Here is a 27,154-nt window from a genome sequence, read left to right as displayed (position 1 = left end):
AGAGAAAAAAGTATGTTAATTGTGATTTCTATAGTCGCAGAAATAGGTGAGATTTTTGATAATTTTTCTTGTAAAATTTGCCTATTAGTAAAATGACAGTGATGGAGACCATATCAATATTAGGCCAAAGAAGAAAAAAAACAGTTTAGCATCCTTCCTTTTGAAAAAAAGGAAGGAGGAGGCCATGTTTTTTTTAAATGCCAATCCATCTCATATATATTGATATCTTCGTAGCCCAAATAACGATATAGATCTATTACAATGTTCACCTTTTGCTTCCAAATACTGTGACATCATCAAAGTGGATGTTAGGTGTTATGAATACAAACACTTATATTTTCCATGTTTTTAAACATAGTATGTTGCTTAACTTCAACGAGAGCCTCAAAAGTTCTGAAGTGCCATGTTGATGCAGCCCTGTTGTTTAAAAAGGGTTCCAGGAGTTGTAAATCCAATTGTCGACCAGTTAGCCTGACATCACAATTGAGTAAGGTTATGGAGTCTTAGGGGCTAGGGGGGGGGGGGGGGGGGGGGGGGGGGGGGGGGGGGGGGGGGGGTATTTTGTCTAGCCCCCCCCCCCCAAAAAAATTCCATAAAAAAATTGCACTAGCAAAATGTAAGAATGTGACATACAAGCGAACGGTCTCCCCTATTAAAATAAATAGTCGTAAGAAGGGTGCATTTGTACTCTTTAAGTTAATATACAGTTGTGTGCAGTGTGTGCCTGGTTATAGGATTTTATGAGCGCTCCCCCCCCCCCCCCCCCCCCCCCATTTTTGGAGGTCTAAGCGTCCGGAGAAAATAACTGGTCTACATTTCAGTTTTATTTACTTTTATTTCTCTATATTTCAAATTAAAAAACAATCCATGAAACTAGGGGATTCAGTGGCTGTATATTATAAGTGAAAAAGTGAAAGCGTGACATACAGGACGGAAATTACACTCCACATTTTGGATATGATTTTCGATGAAAAAAGTTCTGTTCCCCTGTTAAATTAAACTTTTTTTTCCTTTTAAAATTAACCACTTTTATGCCAATAATCAGTGAACACTTTACTTAGTAATTCAAAACAGAGAACTGGAAATGACAGACTCATTAACCCTTACTCTCTGAGGGTAGTTTACTGCATGTCAGTTGGTTATGCCAATGCCCTCCAGCTGCAGTTTATTGGAGGATACTTTGATGTAGCAGTGAAGGCTCCAATTGGCAGGAGTTGGAGGCCCTGGAGGGTGCCTGATACTGACCAGCTGGGGGCACTCACTTTGTTATCAGAGGACTCTCATTGTTCTCTGTGGCATGTATTGGAGTGCCTGTCCAGTTACCCTTGAAATGACATGGCAGATATTGGAGGGCCATGCAAAAAACATAGGAGATTTTCTTGAGGCACATATTGGCATGCGTTGGAGGGTCTAGTAGGGTAAGGGTTAATGTTGTGAAAGACGGGATGTGACAGACGGGACATTTTTATATGCTGAATAAATGTAGGAACAAGCATTTATTATTTTTAAGGACATGTACATTAGTATATTAAAAACCCAAAGAGTCTACAAAAATGTATGTTCAACTGTTTTACCTTGGTGATTGAAACATTGTGACAGACGGGACAAAAATACTTAACAATTGGGTAACATGTGACAGACGGGACAGAGTTTGAGACCAAGAAAGGTCACTATCTGTCATATTTTGATTTCTGCAGGAATAGCTGTAAAAAACATACTTTTTTTCCCCTTCATTTTTTGCCTGAATTCCCGGTAAAGCATATGTGTGATTTGTTTCGGCTGCTGCAGTAAGGTTCGTGCATCAAAGATTACGACCCCAGTGAAAGTATGTCATTTTTTAGGATGCACGCCTTCCAATATATAGGAAAATAGGAGCGCGTATATCATTGTTATCAATGTTTCACTCACCTTATTCACATGCACTGCAACACAACAGTGCAGACTGCAGATTTAGCATGATTCAACATGTTCAACCTTCCAGTTCCAAATACAAAATGTTTGAATGGAGGAAGTTAAGTGACCCGTCAAATCTCAGTTCACTGTTTTTTTCATGCACGTAAAACTTGACAGAATCTTGTCGGGAGGTACGGTACGGTTGAAGTCACAAATGCAGTCTCAGCCGGCTCGTCAAGCAGACTCCGCTGGGCCAGTCCATGTCCCGTGCCAGTGGCGGGAGGAACCGATTCGGTGGTCCTGAAGTCGGTAATCCTTATCTTTAGGACACCTCGAGTTCTATTCAAAACAGTCAACCCTTTTGAGAGATGATTTGTAGGATTTTTGTAGCGCAAAATAATCATCCAAGTTGAGAAAAAATGCCCAAGTCTGTGGCGAACGTCATTATGGTGCACTACTTTGTACTATTACTTTATTAGTCTGGTTCCCAGATTTTGACATAAAAAACGCGGCAAGTTCTATTTCTCACCAGTGTTACGGAGGTGTTAAAAGGACAAAATACAAACTAAAAAAAAATCATACTTATGACTTATCATTAAGACATTGTTATGACTTATACACATGTACTTACAATAATGACTTAGTATTAAGTCTTAATTATGACTGTTATCTCATAATTACGACTTAGCAATTATTCAATCATAATAATGACTTAAATCTCATGATTATGACTTCATATAAATTCATAATTATAACTATTATTATTTATTTAGTTTGTATTATGTCCCTTTAACGCTTCCGTAATTTCTGACGAATTGATGAAGGGAAGTTTATGTGCTTGATCGAATTACGACAGGATATAACCACAATTTGTATTTTGTATATGGTCATATACGCATGCTTCGACTCATTTAATGGCGCCCCGTTGATTCGGCAACTTAATTGTTGATAGGCCGTGTCCGAAACAGGCTTCCAGAGCTACGGCTACGTCTATTGTCAGCGCGTCTCCGCGTATTTTCAAAGGGCACAGACCTAGACCTAGCTCTAGGCAGTTGATTCGGATGCAGCCATATAAAGCGCCACGTGTATATTAAGTAATTCAAATTACAGGCAACAGCGCCCTCATTCCTTTGATTTGAGTATTTGTTTTTAGATATAGCGCCCTCTAACTAATGATCGGAAACAGCTGGCTTCGCTCGTGGCCAGCCCGCCGTTTGTGCCCTTAAGCCAGGCACTTAATCATTATTGCTTCGTCCTTCGGATGGGAGGTAAGGTCACGTGCTCTATAATGCACGTGAAAGAACCCAGTAACACTTAGGCAACAAAAAAAAAGTCTCCGGTTTCTGGTATGCGCGCGCGTCGCCGTAGCCATGCGCGTCGGCAAAATGAAAAGTTTTTTTTCAATACAAGATGATGTTTCAAAACCGCCAAACTCACTAGTTTGACTGGAATTCTGCTGCTGCACAATTTTAACGTGTTTTTAGAAGGGGTTATGATCGAGAATAAGATTTATGTGGCCTCTCTGGACTCCCATATATTTGCACTAAGTTTAGTCGGGCACCATTTGCAGTCATCAGCCGACATTTGAAGCCCCCCCCCCCCAAAAAAAAACAGGTAAAAAAAAAAAAAAAAGCCGCGTCGCCGCACCACTTTTGGGGCAAGCTCCATACCAGAAACCGGAGACTTTTTTTTTGGCCTTATCCCGAAGTTCTAGAAGGGGTTCGCCCGGTGTTCTGGCAGTGCGATTATCTTCAGCCATGAACATGAAGTCTGCACTTGACGCCTGAAGAAGGCCAGAAATGATGCCGAACACTATGGCACTTTTGGATACGGGAAAATTGTATGTGAAAGATCGTGAGTATTTTGTTTCTCGCGCAGCGCAATCTTCCAACAAAATTGTCTGAAAACGAGTTAAAACGGTTGGTTATCTTTACATACACTCTTGTTCTTTACCGCAAACTTTTGTCAAAATATCCTTTTTAAAAGCTGATCTGTCCGGAAATCGAATCGGAATGTGTTCTACAGTCCTTTAGGCATCTTTCCAGCAAATTTCAAGCAATTTCATTTTTTGGCCAAATTTTAAAAAAACACAAGGGGTTAGCCTTACTTTTTTGATGAAATTTGGCCCAAAAATGACTTTTCTTCAAACTATGCAGAAATACTTTTAAAGGTGAGAGGAGCATCAATCAGCATTCAAACGCCTAATATTTGAAACATTTTGGCCGAAATCATCAATTTCTATTGAAAAAATAATAATATTTGAGTCTGTTTTTACCGCAAACTTTTGTCAAAATATCCTTTTTAAAAGCTGATCTGTCGAGAAATCGCATCAGAATGTGTTCTACAGTCCTTTAGGCATCTTTCCAGCAAATTTCAAGCAAATTCATTTTTTGGCCAAAATTGAAAAAAAAACACAAGGGGTTAGCCTTAGTTTTTTGATGAAATTTGGCCAAAAAATTACTCTTCTTCAAACTATGCAGAAATACATTTAATGATGAGAGGAGCATCAATCAGCATTCAAAAACTGACAAAAAGTGAAACACTTTTGAAAATCTGTGGAAAACTTTATTTAAAATAATTCAAACAAGACTGAAGATGACTGAAAACTATTGGAATGTGACAGAAATAGTCAAAACATGACTGAGAAGAGCTCAAACTTGACTGAATGATTTATACATACATGACTGAATAGTAGTCTGAACAGGACTGAACATTAGTCACGACATGACTGTAAATGATTTCAAACTGAACTGAAAATGTATTTAATTTGGTTTGGAACAGTCTGGTACATTGTATAAGAATATACCATATTTTAAAATTCTACAAAACATCGGAAATTCTTCATGAAAGAGGTCGAGTTTGAGGGATCCGTGCTCTCATGAAATTTACAAAATTTGGATTGTAAATTTTGAATTCATGCCATTGACAAATAATGGTGTCTAAAAGGTAATACAACAGGGTTTCGATTTCAGAGAAAAATTACATGACAACTGCTCGAAATTGAAATGGGGGGGGGGGGCATGGTGGAGGGGTGCAATCGGGCCCCCAACAGAGGTCCGTTCCCCCCCCCCCTCACTTACTCCCCCCCCCCCCCTCCCATTTAGAATCTTGAATTACACAAAACCAATATATCAGTTGCCTCCAGTGCCCCCTTTAGAACAAACAATAGAAATTTAACCATTGTTAATATGTCGCTCCGGTGCTCTGTCCATGGAAGCTCTGTTGTCAATTGCTGGATTAATTGACATCAAAAGATGATATTTACATCGTGAAATCAACTGCACCAGCACTAAACGGGCCACTGAGCTTGACTGGTGTAGGATTGAGTATTTGAGGTGTTGTGGGACACGTGGGGCGACCCAGCTGAATAAAAAAATACAATGTTAAAACTTTTAAATCAGAAATATGTTTATGTTTTATGTATTAATTCAACTTATTGAGGCAAACCTGAATCATTATTTCAACCACACTATAAAAAAAACCTTTACATTCTTTCTGACAAAATATACACACATAGAAAAAATCACAAGCTTCAATATCAACACAATCACAACATCTTTAAAAACATCTACAGCAGATTAAATAAGGCACCGCAAGTGATCAACCGTTATAACCCAATCAATTACATTTACACACACATTTCAAAGGTTTCAGGTCCATTGCACTGGGCATTAATACAATCCAGCACGATTCAAGTAATTTCAATATAAACATCAAATATGAAATGGTACAACTCTATCAAACATTTTTTTAAAAGCTGTTAACATTCATCATTCAAAACACTACAACAAAAAGTATCTGTCAGTTAGCATAGCAGGACTACACAGTTATAAGTGAAAACAGTCATTTTGTTCAATTTTTTAAAGTAAGCATCAATGGCACATCAGAAATCCTACATTTCATCTGAATAACACAGGTCTGGCGACTTTGTTTTGTTTGACGAAATTACAAGCATTATCTTTCTTATTTAAGTAGAGTGGCGGCTCCTGCATCAACGGAATGGTGAGGGGAATGAGGCGAAACCCGAACATTCTTCAAGCAGGTATTATTTGCCCATAATATGGGTCAACATTTCTGTCTTTGAAGTGATTAAATAACCAGTGAATTGACAGTAAAAGCAGAAAAAAAAATCAAGGGAAAAAAGACATAACTTACAAAACTTGAAATTGGAAAAAATGAGGGGGCTCTGGATGGGCTTCTTATGTACATGTTTTCGGCAATGTTCCCCTCTCACTGAGGCTGTCTGGAGTGGTTCCCCTCTCACTGAGGCTGTCTGGAGTGCCATCGACTTTTCACACACAACTATTTGCCAACATTAATATGGGTTTTCAGGTGGGCTTGCAACTGATGTTTCAATAGGAATGCTTTATCACACACTGTACAGACAAAAGGCCTCTCATTGGAATGTGCACCTAAGTGGTTCTTAAGGTGATGTTTATGCACGAAAGCATCGCCACAAATGTTGCAAACATGCGGCCTCTCTTTGGTGTGAGATTTCTCATGTAGTTGGAGACCAACTTTGGTTGAGAATTTCTTACCGCAGGTAGTGCACAACCATGGTTTCTCTTTCGTATGAACCATGCTATGTTGCGAGAGCCTGAACTTTTGTTTAAACCCTCTACCACAAACGTGACATAGGTAAGGTTTCTCAGTGCTGTGAGTCAGCTGGTGTCTCTTCAGATGAGAGAGGTCCTTAAAACCTTTACCACAGATATCACAGACATAGCATCTTGCATCAGAATGCACTAACTGATGTCTCTTTAGGACACCATTTGAGGAGAAATGACTACCGCAGATCTCACAAACACAAGGCTCTGTCTGCATATGAACACCTACATGTTTTGACAATTCACTAGCAGTAGCTAAAGATTTTCCACATGTGTGGCAGGCGTACACTTTTCTTTTATTAGCGTGTCTTCTTTGATGAAGTTTCAGCTGATAATTTGTGAGAAAGCCAACATCACAAAGATCACAAACGAGAGATGTGTTACGGGTGTGAATGGCTTGGTGAACTTTAAGGTGCTCTTTCCTTGTGAAGCAGGCTTTACATACAGTACAGGAAAAACGTTTTCTTTTGCTCTGTCCACTGATGTGCGTGACCAAATGTCTTTTGAGAGACCAACTTGATGAAAAGTAAACCCCACAATTTCCACAGTAGTGTTTTCTCCTGGTAACAGATGGAATTGTCTGCTGACCACTCAAATGGAGAAGTGAGTTCTCACTGGACCTTAGGTTTTCTTTACCATGAACAAGTTGATGCATTTTCAGGTGAACTTTGCCCTTGAAAACGGCATCACAGATACTGCAAACAAATGATCGCTTGTGACTGGCTTCATGCCTTCTAAACAAGTCTTTTCTGACAAAACTATCTTTGCAAAATGTGCAATGGAAGGGTTTCTTTCCTTTTTCCGTGCCTTTAAAGGTGTGACTGACTAGTTTATGCCTTTTTAGATTGTAGTGTGTCTTCAAAACAGCACCACAAACTACACAACTAAATCCTTTGGAGTTCCCATGAACCCTAACTTTAGACTGAGTCATTTTCCAACCTAAGGAAGACTCATCAGACACCTGTTTGTGTTTGACATTGGCTTCATGTCGTCTTAAAGAGTCTTTTCTTTTGAAGCCAGCTTTGCATATACTGCACTGAAATGGCTTCTCTGTTTGAAGTGTATGACTAGCTGACTTGTGCCTTTTGAGGCTCCATTGTGTCTTCACAACAACACCACAAATGTCACAACCAAAACCTTGAGATTTCCCATTACGCCTTGATTTAGATCTTACAGTTTGCCGTTTTAACGAAGTTTCCAAACGTTTCACTTTTGCTGTTTGTCTTTTCTTTTTTTGATGATTAGCTTCATGTCGTTTCAGATTGTCTTTTCTCGTAAAACTATCATTGCACACACTGCAGAAATATGGTTTCTCCAAACCACGCCGTGTGTGACTGGATAATGTATGCCTTCTAAGACTATCTTTCCTCTTGAAAATGATGCCACAACTTCCACAAGCAAAGCCGTGGGAGTTTGCATCAACCTTTTGCTTGGAATGAGGTGTCTTATTTCTAACGAGTGAATTATTTGGCAGATATCTTTTAGGGGTCTCTTTCAAGACGGTTGGACTTGTTTCATCGTTAGGTGAAGATACACAAATTTCATTTGTAACACGTCCCTCCATTGTTACAAAAAGCAAATTAGTTGTACATTCCGCTTACCCTGTAAATAGTACGCTAATAATACCAGCACCTTTGGCAGTTAATTGAATCAATTCAGTTCTCACGTGCATGTACCAGTTGTTCAATTTCTAATAAAGCAGATGTCCGTGCATGTCACTTGGCCTTGATCTTCACTCTCACTCGGACAACTCTAGCTTTGTTCCTTCCTCCAATGCACACCGTCTTCCATCACAGAAGCTAAGGACAGGAGAGGGAGTCCCACTTCAACTATGGCAGATGAGTCAGTCCGCTGCAATGGAGCTGGATAATTAAAGGATATCAATACAAATAAAACAATAATTACTTTAGTGTTGGCATCATAATTGACTTCAATCTCTACTCCATTGCATGCAGTACATCGCAAAAACCACATCCTGACCTGGGCGAGGTGTACTACCGTTTTGTTTTTAAGTGAACATTGGCATTGACATGAATACCAGAAATATGCAAGATAAAACAAATTAATTCTGGGTTTTGCTGTTTGAACATTGCAGCATACTTTTTTCTCCCAAAGGGTGCTCTCAAATTCCTCCATTGTACAAAACAAATTGGGCCCCGTCTATGGCACCTTACTGCATGTTGTAGTGTCACATACTGGCCGCTCCAAGAGATTAACTGATGGAATGCCTCCAAAAATTTTTACAAATTTGTTTTAACAAAAAATTGTCTTGAGTATTTTACGTGTAAAACAAATACAACAGTTGACCTCAATAAGCCTTTTCGGAGTTCCAACTGCGCGCATTCGTAACCTGTGACAACGCACATTGTTTGTCTCAAATGCCCTTTGACAGTACCCACAATGCACAAACAGCCTTTTTGTAAAGTCAGTGGCGCGATGTTGTCAAAGGCCATTTGAGACAAACAATGCGCGTTGTCACAGGTTACCAATGCGCAGTTGGAACTCCGAAAAGGCTAATTAAGAAATAATTTTAAAGGTAGAGTAGATCATTTGCAGCTTATTTGCAGACATATTTTTGGAAATTTCAGTTAGTAATTGGGCGAATCCATGAATGGGTGTGACAAGCGTTGATACGACACACACACACGTGCATGGTTGCTACTTGTCGGTTCAGTACGTAACATTGCGTAGCTGCAATCGAGAATGTGTTCCGGATGCTGATTTCAGGCGCAATTCAAATATTACTCATCAACTTTGGAATTGAAATTGAGATCTAATGTTGTTTTCTTGGAATATACATGTACAGCATTCACAGAGGTAAATTTCATCAGGTTAGTTGTTAAGCTACCATTTTTAGATTTTGAGCACTTTTGTTGCTTCACACCAAACAAAATGACAAAAGATCTATCCTATCTTTAAACAAGGATGAAATAAATGCCTCATATACCTTACCTTCTTGACAATTAAGTTCCTCTCACTCCAGTCTCCTTCAGTTGCTTAAATGATGAAAATGATGCCTCCCACGAGCTAAGTACGTTTTAATGTCCAAATCACCAGATGAATAATACTGGAAGAAAAAAGAAGGTAATGTCAGCTAATGTCCTAGTGCAACCACTGACATCAAAAACTTGTAGGTGTACCCTCAGAAAGATCTGAATCCAGAGGATCCCTTTGAAAGGACACTGAGAGAAAAACTTAGCAGTAATTACATGTAGTAGCTTTTTCATGGAATGATGCCTGCAATTACAGTGAGTTAGTCAAGTGGAACGAAAGCCAGGCAGATGAAGTAAAAGCCAACAGGTAACAAAGTGAGGGCTGTCCATCAAAAAGTTGTGGTTAGATGCATTGTACATGTAGTTCCATCATTTAGCGGTACATGTATGGTGAAGAAAACAAGTAATTCATGGGATATATGATTGATTGGCGAAGCTCTGCATCGTGAAAATAGTACAAACAATGAGTTAATATCAACAGATCCCATCGTCATAAGAATTAACACATTATTAAAAGCAACCTCACATCCCAAAATCTACCATACTTAAACAATGTAAGTTGTATCCACTTCATCAAGTCACTGAGTATACAGTGTTTATAGAAGTTGTGAAGGGCAAAAGCCAATATTGAATCAAGGGAAACTTAAAGCACGGCTAAAGTGAGGCACATGACTGCGTCATTCCATTGGTTCCAGTCATTCTGAATGATGCAAATAATAATGTCATGTGTGTGTGGACAGTTAGGCTAATTAATGAAAATATTAAAGCCGAGTACAGGCTGACAATGGAATGATGAAATTCATTTCTGATGATAAGTTCCAACAGTGGCGTAGCTGAAGGGGGGGGGGGGGGAGGCCTGGGGGCACATACCCCTAACAAATTCCCAGTGACCGCCACCTGGTGCAACCATCCAAAAATCGAAACATGCCCATCGTCCAGGTTTTTTGTTTTGTTCAGTAATTTCAGCAGGAAAGGAATGTAGATGACTTTTTTCTTTGTTTTGACTTGATTGTATTAACTAGAACCCTGGGGATTTATGAAATCTGAAGGGAAATTTGTACTGAAAAGAGCACCCTCTAAAGACAAAAAAAGGTCTAATCTACAGCACTAATTAATAAGGCAGACCAGTTGGCACACTGAACACTGAGGTGAAATTTCTATGCGTCGGCCCTTCGTACCTTCAGTCAAATGCTCATGATGCCCCTGGAACACCCCCCCCCCCAAAAAAAAACCCCACCAAAACCTGGGCACATAACTGTGCCCTCAGAAATCCACTGAAAATTCAATCAATATGTGGATTTATTCTGATAAAACATTCACTGCAAACCACCTGCTCATATCGTCCAGTTTTCTTCCAATCAGACACATTTTGTACCATGCACTTTTCATCAGATGAAAAGACCACTTGAACTTTTTCCCACAGACACTACAAACAAACAGTCTTTCAGTGGAGTGACCGTCATTTGGCATGTTGTGTTTGTGAGACTTGGTGAATCATCAAAACATCAGAACTCACCAGAAAATTGTGATCATTGTTTCGGTTTTTATTTGAAAATCTTCATCAATTGAACTACAACTCAAATTTAAAGAAAATGTACTATGACACATAACACAATGTACATTTGAGATATTGTCAAGGATATCACAAAGATGTTGCTTTGCTGCTGTTCCTTATTCTGAAAGACGTTTTCATTTTGATCAGTCATCCGTCTGTGTACACACAAAGTTTCAACTCTATGGATAGTCTTGGTTTCAAAATGACCTTAGCAGTGCAGTGTTCAATTGAAAAATGCATATATGATGACATCATCATGACAACACAACATTACGTTGCTAATAATAATTATTTTATACATTTATAATGCACTCTTTCCATTGTGATTTAACCCGCATTCACAAAAAGGTGTGACTTTTCAACGACCAAATAATGGAAATCCATGAGCAGATCCGAACTATTAAACCTATTAAACCTATTGACAAAACAGTGCAATAACGACTTTTTGTCTTCACATTATGATTATGCTCTTTTTAAATCTGTAATAAAAAAAAATGACCAGGGTCGACCAACAACTCATTTAGCTTGATCGCATCCAATTTTTTTCTCAGAATGTACAGCATTCACAGAGCTAAAACTTCATCATATTACAGTAATTGTTGCCTGTCTTAAAATTAATATTGATTCACATCATCCCGACACAAAAAAATTCCATCTTATGAACCGTCTTTACATTTTTAGCATTTTTGTTGCTTCAAATGAAAAAAAAATGCACAACTGATACACTCTACAATGTACATGTACCTTTAAGTGTCTTGCCCAAGAGCGCAAACACTTTGTTGCCTGTTAGGGTTTGAAACCATGCATCATCATACACGAGTCAAACACTGTATCCACTGAACCATGGCATTCTACAAAATCAGCAGGACCCAACCAAAATTGTGTATTTTAATTATGTTGGCTATAAACAGAATTAGTGTTAACAGTGTTTGTATTTAACAAGAAACAACTGTATGGGTTTTCAGGTGGGCTTGCAACTGATGTTTCAATAGGAATGCTTTATCACACACTGTACAGACAAAAGGCCTCTCATTGGAATGTGAACCTAAGTGGTTCTTCAGGTGATGTTTCAGCAAGAAAGCATCGCCACAAATGTGGCAAACATGCGGCCTCTCTTTCATATGAGATTTCTCATGTTGTTTTAGACCCTCTTTGGTTAAGAATTTCTTACCGCAGGTAGTGCACAAGCACAGTTTCTCTTTCCCATGCACAAACCTGTGTTTCAAGAGATTTGCTATTTGGGTAAACCCTTTACCACAAACTTCACATAGGTATGATTTCTCACTGCTACGGGTACGGGTATGAATACTTCGATGAGACTGCAGCCGTTTTTGGTTTCCATAACCTTTACCACATACATCACAAATGTAGTCTCTTGTTTTCGTGTGCACAGCTTGATGCATCTTTAGGGCATAAGTTGAAGAGAAATGGTAACCGCAGATCTTACAATCACGGTCATGACTCCCTACATGTTCCAAATAGTGACGTCCAGTAGATAAGCTTTTTCCACATATGAGGCAAGTGTACACTTTTCTTTGATTTGCGTGCTTTCTTTGATGAAGTTTCAACTGATAATTTGTGGAGAAACAGACTTCACAGAGGTCACAAACAAGAGATGTGTTACGGGTGTGGATGACTTGGTGGCGTTTAAGATGCTTTTCAAGTTTAAAATATTTGTTACATTCAGCACAGGGAAATGTTTCTTTACTACCACATAGCTCATCAACACAGGTTGTAGGATTTGCTATATGTTGTGATACGTGAAGTGAAGAAGGTAAAGTCTTTCCACAGATGGGGCAGGCGTACACTTTTTTTTGATTTGCGTGTTTTCTTTGATGGAGTTTCAGCTGAGAGTTTGTGGAGAAACCAACATCACAAAAGTCACAAACAAGAGATGTGTTATGGGAGTGAACGGCTTGCTGACGTTTAAGAGTGCTTTTCTGTGTGAAGCAGGCCTTACTCTCAGCATAGAAAAGTTTTTCTTTTCTTTGTCCATGAGTTTTTAAAGAAGTCTTAGATTTTAATGAATAATTCTCTTCATCTCCTGATTCATCACTCATGTCCTCAGGATCAAAATCCTCAGCATCTAATTCCTCTTCAAATTCATGGCTTCCGCAAAGTTTCTGATGTACATGAAGCTCGCCTTGGGATGTGAAAGATTCCAAACAAATTTCGCATTCCAGCTTGGCCTGAACACTGTGCCTGACTTGGTGGGCTAGCAGTTTGGCACGTCTTGTAAAACTGGCACTGCAAGTGTCACAATGGTACATGTCTGAGCTGTCAGGACTTGAGCTCATTTTTGTAGTTGATTCGATGCAGAACCCTGCTTAGGCAATACAACACTCAGTGTTTCAGCAGTGTTCAACCTGGTATTATTTCATTATCACAACACAATGTGCATTCAATCATGTAGTTTTTCACAGAATTGGTGGACAAACTTCACATTAATTTACCAGGAGTGCTCTGCATCACTGACTCCGAAGATGCTTTCTTCAAAATCTGTTCCCCTTTCTGTATTATGAGAGTCCTTTCAGAACAGAGGAATGGAGCTTGATGTAGGAATCCACTTCGGAAGTCGGTGTTTGTGCGAAGAACAACCGCAGTGGGTGAAAACTGTGGACACAGAAAGAGAAAAATCTTGAGTAAACAAATTGAGATATGGAGTGATGAGACATGTAAAATTAACTACAGAAAAAAGATCAGAAGGGGATGAGTGCAGTGGGACCTCTGAGTGCACTAGATTTATGTTAATGCACATGCAGACACTGCACACAGGCATGTATCTTATTTACATACCTAGTGTGGACATTCCTTTGTCTTCATGTAGAAGAAAAAAACATTTTACTCGCATTGTGCTTAGACTTTCAACCCAATTTTTTGTTTATGATTTTCTTGAGTGTTCCTCCTTTCGTCACAGATCACCCTAACCCAAAAATGCCTTGATCTAAAGCTGTTTTCCAGAGAGGGAGAACCTTGCGTGGACCTGGCTTAGTGTTTAATTTTCAAGTCCACACAAAGATGGCAATGAAGGCTGATACACCTATGCCAACATACACTCTGTGCAAATTTGTCATTTCACTCAAAATCAGTCAAGAGGACATTTGGGTGTACTGGTTTTATTGTCATCATGCACATGCACATGTAGCCACTGCACAAGGAAGAGCACAAAGTCTCTGGACTGAAGTCACCAGAGGGCAGGCACGCAAAGGGGGCAGCAGCAGGGTGAAGTCTCAAGACCTACGTAGATCACAAACTACCTTAATAATTCAGTAAGAAACATGTACGAACTGACTCAGATCAGTGAAGGAAATCACAAAAACAAAATCCTGAGGTCAAAGCACTCTGCAATATAGTGCAACAATCCGAATCTGGGATTCCTCTCACAACAACTGCAGTCAAGGATCACACGTTGAACTCTGTCTTTCTGGCTGTATTTCTATACTTTTTATTTACAACTCTGTCATATATCTCCACAACAACAAAAAACGCATGGAAAACGTCTTGAACGGGTGTCCCAGTCTTCCAAAAGGGGGCTCCCAGCAACGGGCTCCACCGTGGAGCCATGCTAGCGCCCCTTGCTGGCTGACCAGGACCGCTGTTACAATAAGTTTAATTCAACCTCCCATCACACAACCTAGTATGACATTCCTTAACAAGATCTGTGGCTATAAAAAGTCCAAGCACTCTCTCAATTTAATCAAGGCAAACTTAAAGCACGGCTAAAGTGAGGCACTGACCTGGACATTCACAGTTATAATATGAGTTTCAGTCATACTGAATGATGCAAACATTGCCAGGTATGTGTGGACAGGATACTAGGCTAATTTATTAAAATATTAAAGCTGAGTACAGGCGGACAATGCTTCATGATGAAATTTATTTTCTGATAAGCTCCAACATTGGCGTAGCCGTAGGGGGGGGGGGAGGCCTGGGGGCATGTAACCCCCTACTAATTCCCAGTGACCACCGCCTGGTGCAACCATCCACAAATCGAAATGTGCCAATTGCCGAGGGTTTGTGTTTTGTTCAGTAATTACACCAAGAAAGGAATGTAGATGACTTTTCTCCTTTTTTCAGTTGATTGTAATTCCCAGAACCCTGGGTATTTATGAAATCTGAAGGAAAATTTATACTGAAATGAGCACCCTCTAACGTCAAAAAAGGTTTAATCTACAGCACTAATTAAGGCAGACCAGTCAGCACACTGAACACTGAGGTGAACATTCTGTGCGTCCGCCCTTGGTGCCTTTTGGCAAATGCTCATGATGCCCCTGAAACATTCCTTCCCCCAAAAAAACCCTTTGATACAAACAACCTGCTCATATTATCCGGTTTTCTTCCAATCAGACACATTTTGTACCATGCACTTTCCATCAGATGCATTCAAAAGGAAATTTGAATGCCTAAATTCAATGCCCAAAAGTGGTGGTCCTAATTAACATGATTAATGTGTACATGTACAAAGGTACAAACATCTTGAGCAGTCATACAATTGGAGCAAATAACATAAAACATACAGTTGTTCAATTTGTCAAGTCATTTACATATATGTACAATTGTACACACATTTGAAACAAATTATCTCGTTGCATGTCATTACACTAGGTGCTAAAACAATGCAGTAAAAGTTTAGAGGGAAAACATGGAACTCTATAAAAAGATTTTGTACAAGCACTTAACGTTTATCATTTAAAAAAATTACAACAAATGAAACATACTGTGTTTCTTTCAGATAGCACTTCATGTTTAAAACATGTATACACCTGTTCAACATACATGTATGTTGTCTTTTTTAGGGAATTTAGGACCCAATTATGGGGGGCTTTCTGCTGTCCATATAGTGACTTTGGTCCCCATAATAAATATCGCTCAACAGGTGTGTGGTCCCCACAACTAGAACAAGACTTGTATGAGTGCACTGAGGACAGACATCTTTACAGGGTTCCTACATCTTTAGGAAAATAAAAATCTGTAACTTTTCAATGACCAAATAATGAAAATCTCTGACTTACACCAATAAGCAGATCCGAACCATTAAACCTATTGAATCTGTGAAAAGTACTTCAGAAAAACAGAAAAACGACTTTTTGTCTCCAATCAGAGAACATGCACGTACATGTACATGTGTCAAGCTCATTATCAACATTGGCTATAACCAGAATTAGTGTAAACAGTGTTTGTATTTAACGAAAATCGACTGTATGGGTTTTCAGGTGGGCTTTCAAGTGATGTTTTAATACGAATGCTTTATCACACACCATACAGATGAAAGGCCTCTCCTTGGAATGAGCATCTAAGTGGTTTTGCAGGTGATGGGGTTGCAAGAAAGCATCGCCACAAATGTGGCAAACATTTGGCCTCAGCCTCTCTTTCATGTGAGATTTCTCATGATTTTTGACACCAGTTTTGGTTGAGAATTTCTTACCACAGGTAGTGCACAAGCACAGTTTCTCTTTCCCATGCACAAGCCTATGTGTAGAGAGAAGTGTTATATTGAGAAACCCTTTACCACAAACTTCACATAGGTATGATTTCGCATTGCTATGAATACTTCGATGAGACTGCAGCCGTTTTTGGTTTCCATAACCTTTACCACATACATCACAAATGTAGTCTCTTGTTTTCGTGTGCACAGCTTGATGCATCTTTAGGGCATAAGTTGAAGAGAAATGGTAACCGCAGATCTTACAATCACGGTCATGACTCCCTACATGTTCCAAATAGTGACGTCCAGTAGTTACGTTTTTTCCACATATGAGGCAAGTGTACACTTTTCTTTGATTTGCGTGTTTTCTTTGATGAAGTTTCAACTGATAATTTGTGGAGAAACAGACTTCACACAGGTCACAAACAAGAGATGTGTTACGGGTGTGGATGACTTGGTGCTGTTTAAGATGCTTTTTAAGTTTAAAATATTTGTTACATTCAGCACAGGGAAATGTTTCTTTACTACCACATAGCTCATCAACACAGATTGTAGGATTTGCTATATGTTGTGATACGTGAAGTGAAGAAGGTAAAGTCTTTCCACAGATGGGGCAGGCGTACACTTTTTTTTGATTTGCGTGTTTTCTTTGATGGAGTTTCAGCTGAGAGTTTGTGGAGAAACCAACATCACAAAAGTCACAAACAAGAGATGTGTTATGGGAGTGAACGGCTTGCTGACGTTTAAGAGTGCTTTTCTGGGTGAAGCAGGCCTTACTCTCAGCATAGGAAAGTTTTTCTTTTCTTTGTCCATGAGTTTTTAAAGAAGTCTTAGATTTTAATGAATAATTCTCTTCATCTTCTGATTCATCACTCATGTCCTCAGGATCAAAATCCTCAGCATCTAATTCCTCTTCGAATTCATGGCTTCCGCAAAGTTTCTGATGTACATGAAGCTCGCCTTGGGATGTGAAAGATTCCAAACAAATTTCGCATTCCAACTCGGCCTGAACACTGTGCCTGACTTGGTGGGCTAGCAGTTTGGCACGTCTTGTAAAACTGGCACTGCAAGTGTCACAATGGTACATGTCTGAACTGTCAGGACTTGAGCTCATTTTTGTAGTTGATTCGACGCAGAACCCTGCTTAGGCAATACAACACTCAGTGTTTCAGCAGTGTTCAACCTGGTATTATTTCATTATCACAACACAATGTGCATTCAATCATGTAGTTTTTCACAGAATTGGTGGACAAACTTCACATTAATTTACCAGGAGTGCTCTGCATTACTTGACTCCGAAGATGCTTTCTTCAAAATCTGTTCCCCTTTCGGTAGTATGAGAGTCCTTTCAGGACAGAGGAATGGAGCTTGATGTAGGAATCCACTTCGGTAGTCGGTGTTTGTGCAAAGAACAACCGCAGTGGGTGAAAACTGTGGACACAGAAAGAGAAAAATCTTGAGTAAACAAATTTTAGGCAGTGGGACCTTTGAGTGCACTAGATTTATGTTAATGCACATGCAGACACTGCACACAGGCCTGTACCTTATTTACATCCCTAGTGTGGACATTCCTTTGTCTTCATGTAGAAAAAAAAACATTTTACTAGCAATGTGATACTCTTTCAACCCAAATGTTTGTTCATGATTTTCTTGAGTGTTCCTCTTTTTGTGACAGATCACCCTAACCCCAAAATGCCTCTTTAAACCTGTTTTCCGGAGAAGGGGAAACCTTGTGTGGACCTGGCTTAGTCCACAGAAGGTTCACAGAACTTGTATCATGTGGGCCTGTTTAATTTTCAAGTCCACACAAAGATGGCAAGGCTGATATGCCAACATACACTCTGTGCAAATTTGTCTTTCCATGCAAAATCAGTCAAAAGGACATTTGGGTGTACTGGTTTTATTGTCATCATGCACATGTACATGCACATGTAGCCACTGCACAAGGAAGAGCACAAAGTCTCTGGACTGAAGTCACCAGAGGGCAGGCACGCAAAGGGGGCAGCAGCAGGGTGAAGTCTCAAGACCTACGTAGATCACAAATTACCTTAATAATTTAGTAGATAGGAACTGACACATATTAGAAAGGAACTGACACAGATCGGTGACAAAGATCACCAAAACGAAATCTTGAGGTCAAAGCACGCTGCAATATAGAAGTTCAACTTCCATCACACAACCTAGTAATAAGACCTGTGGCTATAAAACATCCAGGCACCCCCCCCCCCCCCCCCCCCCGAATGAAAACACACAATCTTTGGGACTTTTTTGACAGTGCCATTTATTTTTGTAAGGAGAAATAAGTCACAAACACTCAATCAGTCCATTCTAAAACAACATACATAGTAAGCTTTCACAGTTTGAATGACTTATTGACACTGTCTCTCTCATTTACCATGTTTACAATCATTATTATTTTGCTTTCTTTCAATTAACTGACCAAAAGTTACTTCAAGCAGTTCATTACAACACTTACACTATAAAAAAAATTACTTTTTATTTACAAATTGAACAGTCAGGACGCATGAACATACATTTACACTCAAAATAAACTGATAAAAAAATGGACGTGAATTAATTTTTAACACTAACTACTCTAGTCTTCGTCACATAATGCCTCAGGACCAGCTTTTACTCAGGCATGCAACAGAGAATATAGAAAAAAGAGGAAACTCCGAACCACACAAGACTTATTTCAATTTGTAATGGCATCCATGAGAAGTAAAAAAAAAGAATATCAGCGGATCTGAGGAAAAGTCACATGCATGTTTACTGCGGTGGTGTCACACTCATCACACTGCACGCTTTCTTCAAGATGCGGCATATTTTGGTATTCCAACTGGTCAAATGAACCTCAAGTGCCTGGACCCTACCTGAACGTGACTCACGCACGCCTTGCACCACCACAGAAGATGGCTGCCCCCAAAGTAGTCTATAGGTGCATGGATTTTGATGGACTTCATACATGTACGCATGCCTTGCCTACCAACCCCCCCCCCCCCCCCCCCCCCAACAAAAAAAATTTGGGGTGATAGATTTTGATGGAGTTAGGGCTAGGATGCATTAATAAGCTGGATTGTATCCATGTAAAATTTCCTAATATTCATCTTGTGTAAACACACTCTAGTTGTTACCGATTTTTAAAATAGCGTTTAAATTTTAGGTAAACCTCTGGTACACATAATTTGTAAAATGAGATAGGTCTTCAATTGTCATTATCATGCCTTTTTGCACAGTGTTTAATAAAAGAACGCTTGTACAGAAAAACCTTACCGCATGAGTTACAAACATGAGACTTTTCCTGGGTATGAGTTCTGCAATGTGCAGCGCGATTGCATGATTGGGCAAACGCTTTGCCACAGACATCACAAGCATATGGTTTCTCATTAGTGTGAATTCTTTCATGAATCGTCAACAAGCTCCTTAAGGCAAAACCATGTCCACAAACACTACAAATAAATGGTTTCTCTACAGAGTGGGTTTTACAGTGCCTTCTACCTTTGTTAGTTGAGATAGTTTTCTCACATGTTTCTTTCGAACATGCTTTTTGCTTGTTGTGAATTCGGCAGTGTTTCCGACACGTGCTGCTTGAAGCAAAGGCTTTTCCACAGACATCACACACAAATGGCTTCTCTTGTGTGTGGATCCTAGTGTGTTCAGTCAGATTGCCACTGTGTGCAAACCCTTTGCCACAAGTGTTACATGTGTATGGTTTTTCCTTGGTGTGAACTCTTACATGCTTTGTAAGATTAGAATTGAGTGAAAATCGTTTATTGCAGATCTCACAAACAAATGGTTTTAATTGCAAGTGGATCCTATGGTGATGTGTGACATCTTTAGGACGCTTAAATCTTTTACCACAAGTTTTGCAGCTAAACAGTTTCTCATCTGTGTGGGTCTGTTGATGCAATTTCAGATCATGTTTAAAAAGGAAAGAAAAACCACATACTTGGCACACAAAACTTTTAATATTGGTGTGAGTGGCCTCATGCCTTTTAAAGTTGGATTTCTTGTTAAAGGCGGCACCACAATTTCTACAGACATATGTTTTGGGTTTATGAGACCTTATATGAGATGTTAGTTGCTTCCTAGTTTGACAAGATTTTCCACAAAAGCGGCAGGTGTTTTTGTCTACGTCAGCAGTCACTGCAGAAGGTTCACCCTGTGAAAACTCTTCCTTCATAGATTGTAATTCTTCCATCATGGCCATGATCTTGTTGGTCTCAATCAGAGAGCTTTAGTTGCATGGTCAAGGCTTACACTGCGGTGATGACACCTACATGTACCAAAAAACAAAAATACTGACTTCCACAAAAACTCTAGGAATTTCTGTAACACCTCTGTAAAATGCACGTAAAATCGCTACAGAAATTATGTTTCTCAACACATGGCCAGAATTATTCCATACAAATAATACAGCTTAACATGTTTATTCCCTGTAAACAGATAGTTAAAAGTGTTACTGCCCCTAAAGTATAACAATTATGATTAAAAAAAAATCAGTTATTCAAGTTTTGTTTTTGCCTTTACCCCGGCTAAATTCATGTACACTGTGTATGTCATACTTTAATTCCTCAAATACCGGTACTATCCATCCCTAAAAATACAATGATATAATTACATAATTTATAATGCTACTTACACAAACTGACAGCCATGCAATCGTTTAATGTAGACTGAGTGCTGCTCTTTTCCTTCACACGTATCCCAGCAATGTCACAGCTTACTGAACATGATTGTCATATGTTGGAAAATGCACACTCATTTTTTCTCCTTGTACAATAGACTATAGGTTGTACAGATCTGTAAGGTTCATTCATACAGACAGGTGTGTATTGTGTTCGCAACTATAGGGAGTGGTTACTGGAATTTGCCATGCAGTACCAAAGTGCACACACAAGCTCACACAGAAAAGACTGTAGCGCACACAACAAAAGCGTGATCAGGTGATGAAAGGTCTGTACAAAGTACATATACAGGTACATGTCCAGTGAGTGTCCTTGGGCCTACCACTCTTGCTCTATGGGCCAACACACAAAATTTACCAGGAACCTTGAACAATACTTACATGCACAATGTACACATACCCGGTATATCATGTAAATTCTTGTTCCGTGGTGGGGACTATACACATGTACATGTACATTGTAAACATGTACATCACAGAAAGTCCCCATAACTCTGTAATAAAAAAACTTCCCCATAATGCGGTAATGGCCCACCCACATTTGCAATTAGTTCTACACACAAAATGTACGAGGAACTTGAACAAAACTGCTTGACATGTACATTTGTATATATTCATAGAGCCAATGGTATATTGTACATGTTTGTAATTGGGCCTACACACAAAGTTCACCAGGAACTTCAAACAATGCTCTGTATACCGCTGCATGTATAAATGCACATGTACATACATGTACATGTGCCTACACACAAAAACTTACCAGGAACCCAACACTATGTAAAATGAACATGACTTTGTACCAAAAGTAAGTAAACGAATACTATCACTCCGTGACAATATAAAGTATTGTTCTGCACAGTGAACATTTTTTTTGAATCATGGATAATTTTATACATGTGTAGAACGTCTGTGGTTTAACAAACTATCTTTTATTTACCATCCAACATTTTGCACATTCATTTAAATATAAACAAAAGATTCTTTTGATTAAGGTAAACAAAACTGAATAAAACAACATGCAGTCTTATATCATGATTGAGAATTTAGAGTAAAATAAATTTAATCCACAACGGCTAATTTTATAAAATGTTGATTTTTATGGATAATCAAATAAGTAAAATCAGACGCACGGAAAAATAACAGATGTTTGTTGAAAGTAAACCATTTACATATATGTAAAGTTTTCCTAATTAATTAAGGGAACATAAAAACAAACATGAAATTTGAATTTGAAATTTGATGATTCTACCTACCTTAAGTTTGCCCCTAACCCCACACCATGGCTTAAATTCTCACTCTCAAATTTTGTATATGCTTTTGAACATTAAAAGTAGCTTTATACGGTAGAAAAAGCAATAAAGAACATCTTCTACATTAATATTACAGTTAAATTTTTTATAAAACTTGTCTTTTGAACGCGAAACGTACGACGAATTTGTCGATTAGTGTTGACTGCCATCTTGTTTGGATGGTGCTGTACACTTTGCGCATGCGTAGTATGGCTAGCTTCACATAAACAAAATGGCGGCCAACACTAATCGACAAATTCGTCATACATTTCGCGTTCAAAAAAACAACTTGCAAGTTTTAAAATAATTTTAACTTTAATTGATATGCAGAAGATGTGCTTTTTTTATACATGTATAGGCCTAAAGCTAGGCCTAATTTCTATGTTCAAAAGCATAGGTTCGCTCGTACCCCCCGCCCTGCAAACAGGATGCTCTGATGAATTCACGCTCTGATTGGTTGGATTTTGCGTGACCAGTGACCTGCACGTCATCAAGGTCATGACTCCGCAAGGTTTGAAACAGCCGTTAAGACTGATTCGTTACTCTTTTACTCCAGTTTAGAGATGTATTTTTCTCGTTGAAAAGCGTAATAATGTAGGAAATTCTGTAAAACTTATCTGTGTTGTAAATTTACAATTCCCGTCACTTGCTCAGGCTCTGTTTCGAATCACGAACGGTCTGATTGCATTATGCGACGCTCAAAATTGTTTCCACATGGTCCGCAATGAAACAGAAATCACATCCGGTATTGAATGTGAGCATTTCTATAAGGCGAAGTAAAAAAAAAAACCAAGTTTCTCGTCCCCGCCCGCTTCCTTTTTGGAGGCCGCCTAGATTTTTTTATTATTTTTTATTTTTGAAAAATGTAGTAGAAAAACGCCGAGAAAGTGTACAAATTCATCGGAAACTAAATACAAATACCAATACAACTCTAAATGACACTGTAAATATGTTCAGTTCTCTTGTCCAACTTGTCTTTCATCTTTAAAAGTGTCTTTGAACAGTGGAACACCAACGGTTGCAGGAAATTTTGAAAAGGCGGTCATCTTGAAAAAAATAAAAAATAAAAAATAAAAAGCCCCGCTTCCTCCCTTTTTAAAAAAACCCCGGACGAGAAACTATATTTTTTTTTTACTCGGCCTAAGAAGTTTTCGGATAGCATTTGCGCACTTTGTCTAACTGCGCTGCAGCCAGATGCTTTATACATAGGTCCTAGGCCACTTCCTTCACAAGATTCTGTGAAGCTCATCAGAGTATCCCAGCGTCCTGTTTGCAGGGCGGGGGGTACGAGCGAAAAGTACTATAGGCTACAATCATGACAATCAATCATGACATTAGTTACAAAATTTCTTGATGCTTGTTGACAACAACCGTCATGACCGTCATAACTAGACTGTTGGCGCTTGTTGACGCAGTTTAGTAGTAGGACAAGGGACCCGAACATGCCGAACTGCCGACCCAAATCTTTGTCATGGGATGTGCGCATGCGCAGTGGTACCTTTTTGTAAAGGGATGAGAGGGTTGACTCACACCGAACATGCCGAAAATCCCCCGCGAAATTAGCTGGAGTTACCCAGCCCTGAATTTTATCATTGGGTTGTCATTGGGTTGTCATTGGGTTGTCATGCAATGATACAATTCAGGGCTGGGTAACTCTGTTGTGCCCATTCTTGAAAATCACGCATTCTTAAGAATGTGCATGCACATTCTTAAGAATGTGCAACTGGATCCTTGCGCAATCTTTGCAAAAAATAACTCTTCCAGATTGAGCGCACATTCTTAAGAATGCGCGACAAGATAACGGTCTTGTCGATGCCGAGCACCGGCTACGCTTGGCAAGTCTAGCTGCATCCTCGTTCACCGATTTTCAATACTGTTGCAACGCAAGGCGCTGAAAAAATATAATACTAGTGGAAAGAATTCTGATTTTTGGGATAATAAAAGCGGGGGGGGGGGGGGGGGGGGGGGGGGGGGGGGGGGAACGTAAGAATGAAGAATGTGAAGAATGAGAATGAATACTGCGACATCCCATAGTGCTAATGCTATTTCCCATTTAAATTGCCACCAATTTATTGTTCACACCCCACCATTACGTCGCAGAGCTGGATTCTATCTAGTCAATAGAGTAATTTTGGCAGCTTCTGGACATCGTTTTTTTTTTGTGGCATGCATATGATACATTACAGGGACTTGTAACTTGTCTAGCCTAAACAAAGCACTTCCCAGACTAGTTCCCAGTCCTCCGTTATTACAAAACTTCCCATAGCAGTTCGATCGGAGCGCGCCGCGGGGGGGGGGGGGGGTTATGGTGTAGAGCGGAACGATAGTATGCGCATGCGTACAAGTGCATGTACGTACCCCCCGCGGCACGCTCCGAGCGATCGAACCAAAAATGACTGCGATCATTCTGCGCGCGTGCTCGTTTCAAGTGTTAGGTTGGCTCAGTGCGGAAAGGGCATATTTTTCATCATTTTTGCCGAAAACAGACAGAATCCACCGATGTTTGTTAGGTGCACATAACGTGAGTATGTCATGAGGTATTGTTCGAAGTTTAGGGGCAATCTGTGCAGCGGTTCTGTGGGAAATGTCTCTGTTTTGATGGACGTTTTTGTACTTAATTGGTGTTTTGTGCTGCAAACAATTTTGCGGAGTTCTGTGTCTATGAGGCTCCGCTCACGCGGAGCATCATACAATGTAGTTCTAGGAGTAACCAATGGGCACATCGGATTCTCGCAATGTCTCCACGTGCACGCGTGCGCGTGCGTTGATACCATGCATTGTTCACGTCTGGATGACGGTGATACCTACCCGCAATGCGAGGACTGCCTTGAGCCGCAGATGCAGAAGAGGCATTAGGCCTAGTCACGAAATCAGTGATATGGTACCACGATCTACATGAGGCTCTGAGCTGTTTCATTTGTTGACATTCCTGGATAATTCGTTTTTAAATTCACATTTTTTCTTTTAAAAAACCCATGTGTAAACACCTGTTCACATAGTACAATATACTATAGGCCTACTATGGTTGTGTAAATATACTACATTACATGGGTGCAGCATGGGTGTATCATCAATATACATAGGGTATATGTGAAAACTCTGGCTATGCCGCTGCTTGTATTATGTAAAACACCATGGTGACCATGGTCAATAAAAAATAATGAATAATGAATAATGAAAAAAAGCCTCATGTGTTTTCAAAAAAGTCCGGACACAAATCTATAACTTTCATTCTCGTGGCCTTATATAAATTGTTTCCCTTTTAACCGCTATACATTTCATTTAACATAATTATGTCGTGCAACTGCAATTGCAAATGCAATGTTTGTTAAGATTGGGCAAAATTCATAAATTGTGCACGTGATATTCCCAGCCAATCTTAAGAATAAGCGCTCATTCTTAAGAACGCGTGCTCGTTCTAAAGAATGGGCGCTCATTCTTAAGAATGCGCGCACATTCTTAAGAATAAGATTGCGTGATTTTCAAGAATGGGCACAACAACTCTAGCTACCGCGATAGCTCTACTGAGTGGAGCGTTGAATTACGGGTACCCCTCCATACAAACGCTCCACCGATTTGCCATACTTTGGTAGCACCATACACGGTCGTCATGACGGTATGCATTTTGTGCATGCCCTCGCGAGGACAAGGCCCAAAAAAACTGATAAAGAAAATACAAATGAGGAAGACAGTAACCCTGCATAGATCCACACATTCATGACATTCCATATGACCCCTCAAATTGTTTCAAACAACCGGTAATTTTGAAAAAAGAACAAAATAGTCTGAACTTACCGCTCACAATTAAATGTGTCTGCCGAGTTGCACAGTCTATTTCACTGACATGACTGATGCATAATTCATTGCGCGCGTGTGTGACGTCACTATTGAAGAAAAACAAGTTGCGCTTACTCAATAGCTGTTTTATGTAGTCATGTGTGACCCGCGCCGTCTGACTGTGGGTTTTTGGTGCGGGGCACATATCAGTACATGAAACAGTCATTGATTAAGCGCGACTTGTTTTTCTTCAATAGTGACGTCACACACGCGCGCAATGAATTATGCATCAGTCATGTCAGTGAAATAGACTGTGCAACTCGGCAGACACATTTAATTGTGAGCGGTAAGTTCAGACTATTTTGTTCTTTTTCCAAAATTACCGGTTGTTTGAAACAATTTGAGGGGTCATATGGAATGTCATGAATGTGTGGATCTATGCAGGGTTACTGTCTTCCTCATTTGTATTTTCTTTATCAGTTTTTTTGGGCCTTGTCCTCGCGAGGGCATGCACAAAATGCATACCGTCATGACGACCGTGTATGGTGCTACCAAAGTATGGCAAATCGGTGGAGCGTTTGTATGGAGGGGTACCCGTAATTCAACGCTCCACTCAGTAGAGCTACTACCGCGAAAAGGTTTTATTTTTGTGACTCCATAAACTCTGTACACAACCGCTGAAGTGGCATCAGGCTGCAACATTCTTTCCCACAGTCTTTTAAAATATAGTGATGTATTTGCGTAAACTTACATGACTTACGGTTTGGAAGAAAAGAGAAATTTCCCGTTCATACATCTCCTCCGTCGCTCATGTCGTTCGTCTCGTTTTGCTCGAAGCGCGCGAAGTTGTAAAGGGCGCCCTCAAGCGTAGAAACCCTGTAAATCTCTTCCGGTCAAACGTTCATTGCGACATTCCTCAAAAAATCAC

At 39.6% G+C, this 27,154-nt stretch overlaps 2 protein-coding genes across 3 annotated transcripts; both read right to left on the bottom strand.

Moving 5' to 3' along the window:
- Positions 1–8,267: 8,267 nt before the first annotated feature.
- On the bottom strand, positions 8,268–13,369 carry LOC119724830 (zinc finger protein 227-like). The gene is made up of 3 exons (XM_038196075.1): positions 9,710–13,369; positions 9,453–9,567; positions 8,268–8,362 (listed from the first exon to the last, which is right to left on the bottom strand). The coding sequence occupies exon 1, from the start codon at positions 13,343–13,345 to the stop codon at positions 11,984–11,986; it is 1,362 nt and encodes a 453-aa protein (XP_038052003.1). The 5' UTR covers positions 13,346–13,369; the 3' UTR covers positions 8,268–8,362; positions 9,453–9,567; positions 9,710–11,983.
- Positions 13,370–14,227: 858 nt separating this feature from the next.
- Positions 14,228–27,114, bottom strand: LOC119724828 (zinc finger protein OZF-like). Of its 2 annotated transcripts, none has more exons than XM_038196073.1 (3): positions 26,978–27,114; positions 17,744–17,904; positions 14,228–17,537 (listed from the first exon to the last, which is right to left on the bottom strand). In XM_038196073.1, the coding sequence occupies exons 1-3, from the start codon at positions 27,020–27,022 to the stop codon at positions 16,232–16,234; spliced, it is 1,512 nt and encodes a 503-aa protein (XP_038052001.1). In that variant the 5' UTR covers positions 27,023–27,114; the 3' UTR covers positions 14,228–16,231. The 2 variants fall into 2 exon arrangements, with proteins under 2 accessions (XP_038052001.1, XP_038052002.1); XM_038196074.1 differs by having other exon boundaries at positions 26,987–27,061.
- Positions 27,115–27,154: the final 40 nt, after the last annotated feature.

The sequence above is a fragment of the Patiria miniata genome, unplaced genomic scaffold (assembly GCF_015706575.1).
Source record: "Patiria miniata isolate m_02_andy unplaced genomic scaffold, ASM1570657v1 HiC_scaffold_18, whole genome shotgun sequence".
NCBI lineage: Eukaryota > Metazoa > Echinodermata > Asteroidea > Valvatida > Asterinidae > Patiria > Patiria miniata.
The sequence above is the reverse complement of the archived record's forward strand: the minus strand, read 5'-3'. Positions and strand labels throughout refer to the sequence as shown.

Bases quoted from the DNA above. Each gene is read 5' to 3' on its own strand.
- LOC119724828 (XM_038196073.1), bottom strand. From the start codon at position 27,022: ATGTATGAACGGGAAATTTCTCTTTTCTTCCAAACCGTAAGTCAT. The intron at 17,905-26,977 runs GTAAGTTTACGC...CTGTGTCCACAG, and splicing joins TCTTCCAAACCGTAAGTCAT to TTTTCACCCACTGCGGTTGT. The intron at 17,538-17,743 runs GTAAATTAATGT...TGACACTTGCAG, and splicing joins AGTAATGCAGAGCACTCCTG to TGCCAGTTTTACAAGACGTG.
- LOC119724830 (XM_038196075.1), bottom strand. From the start codon at position 13,345: ATGAGCTCAAGTCCTGACAGCTCAGACATGTACCATTGTGACACTTGC.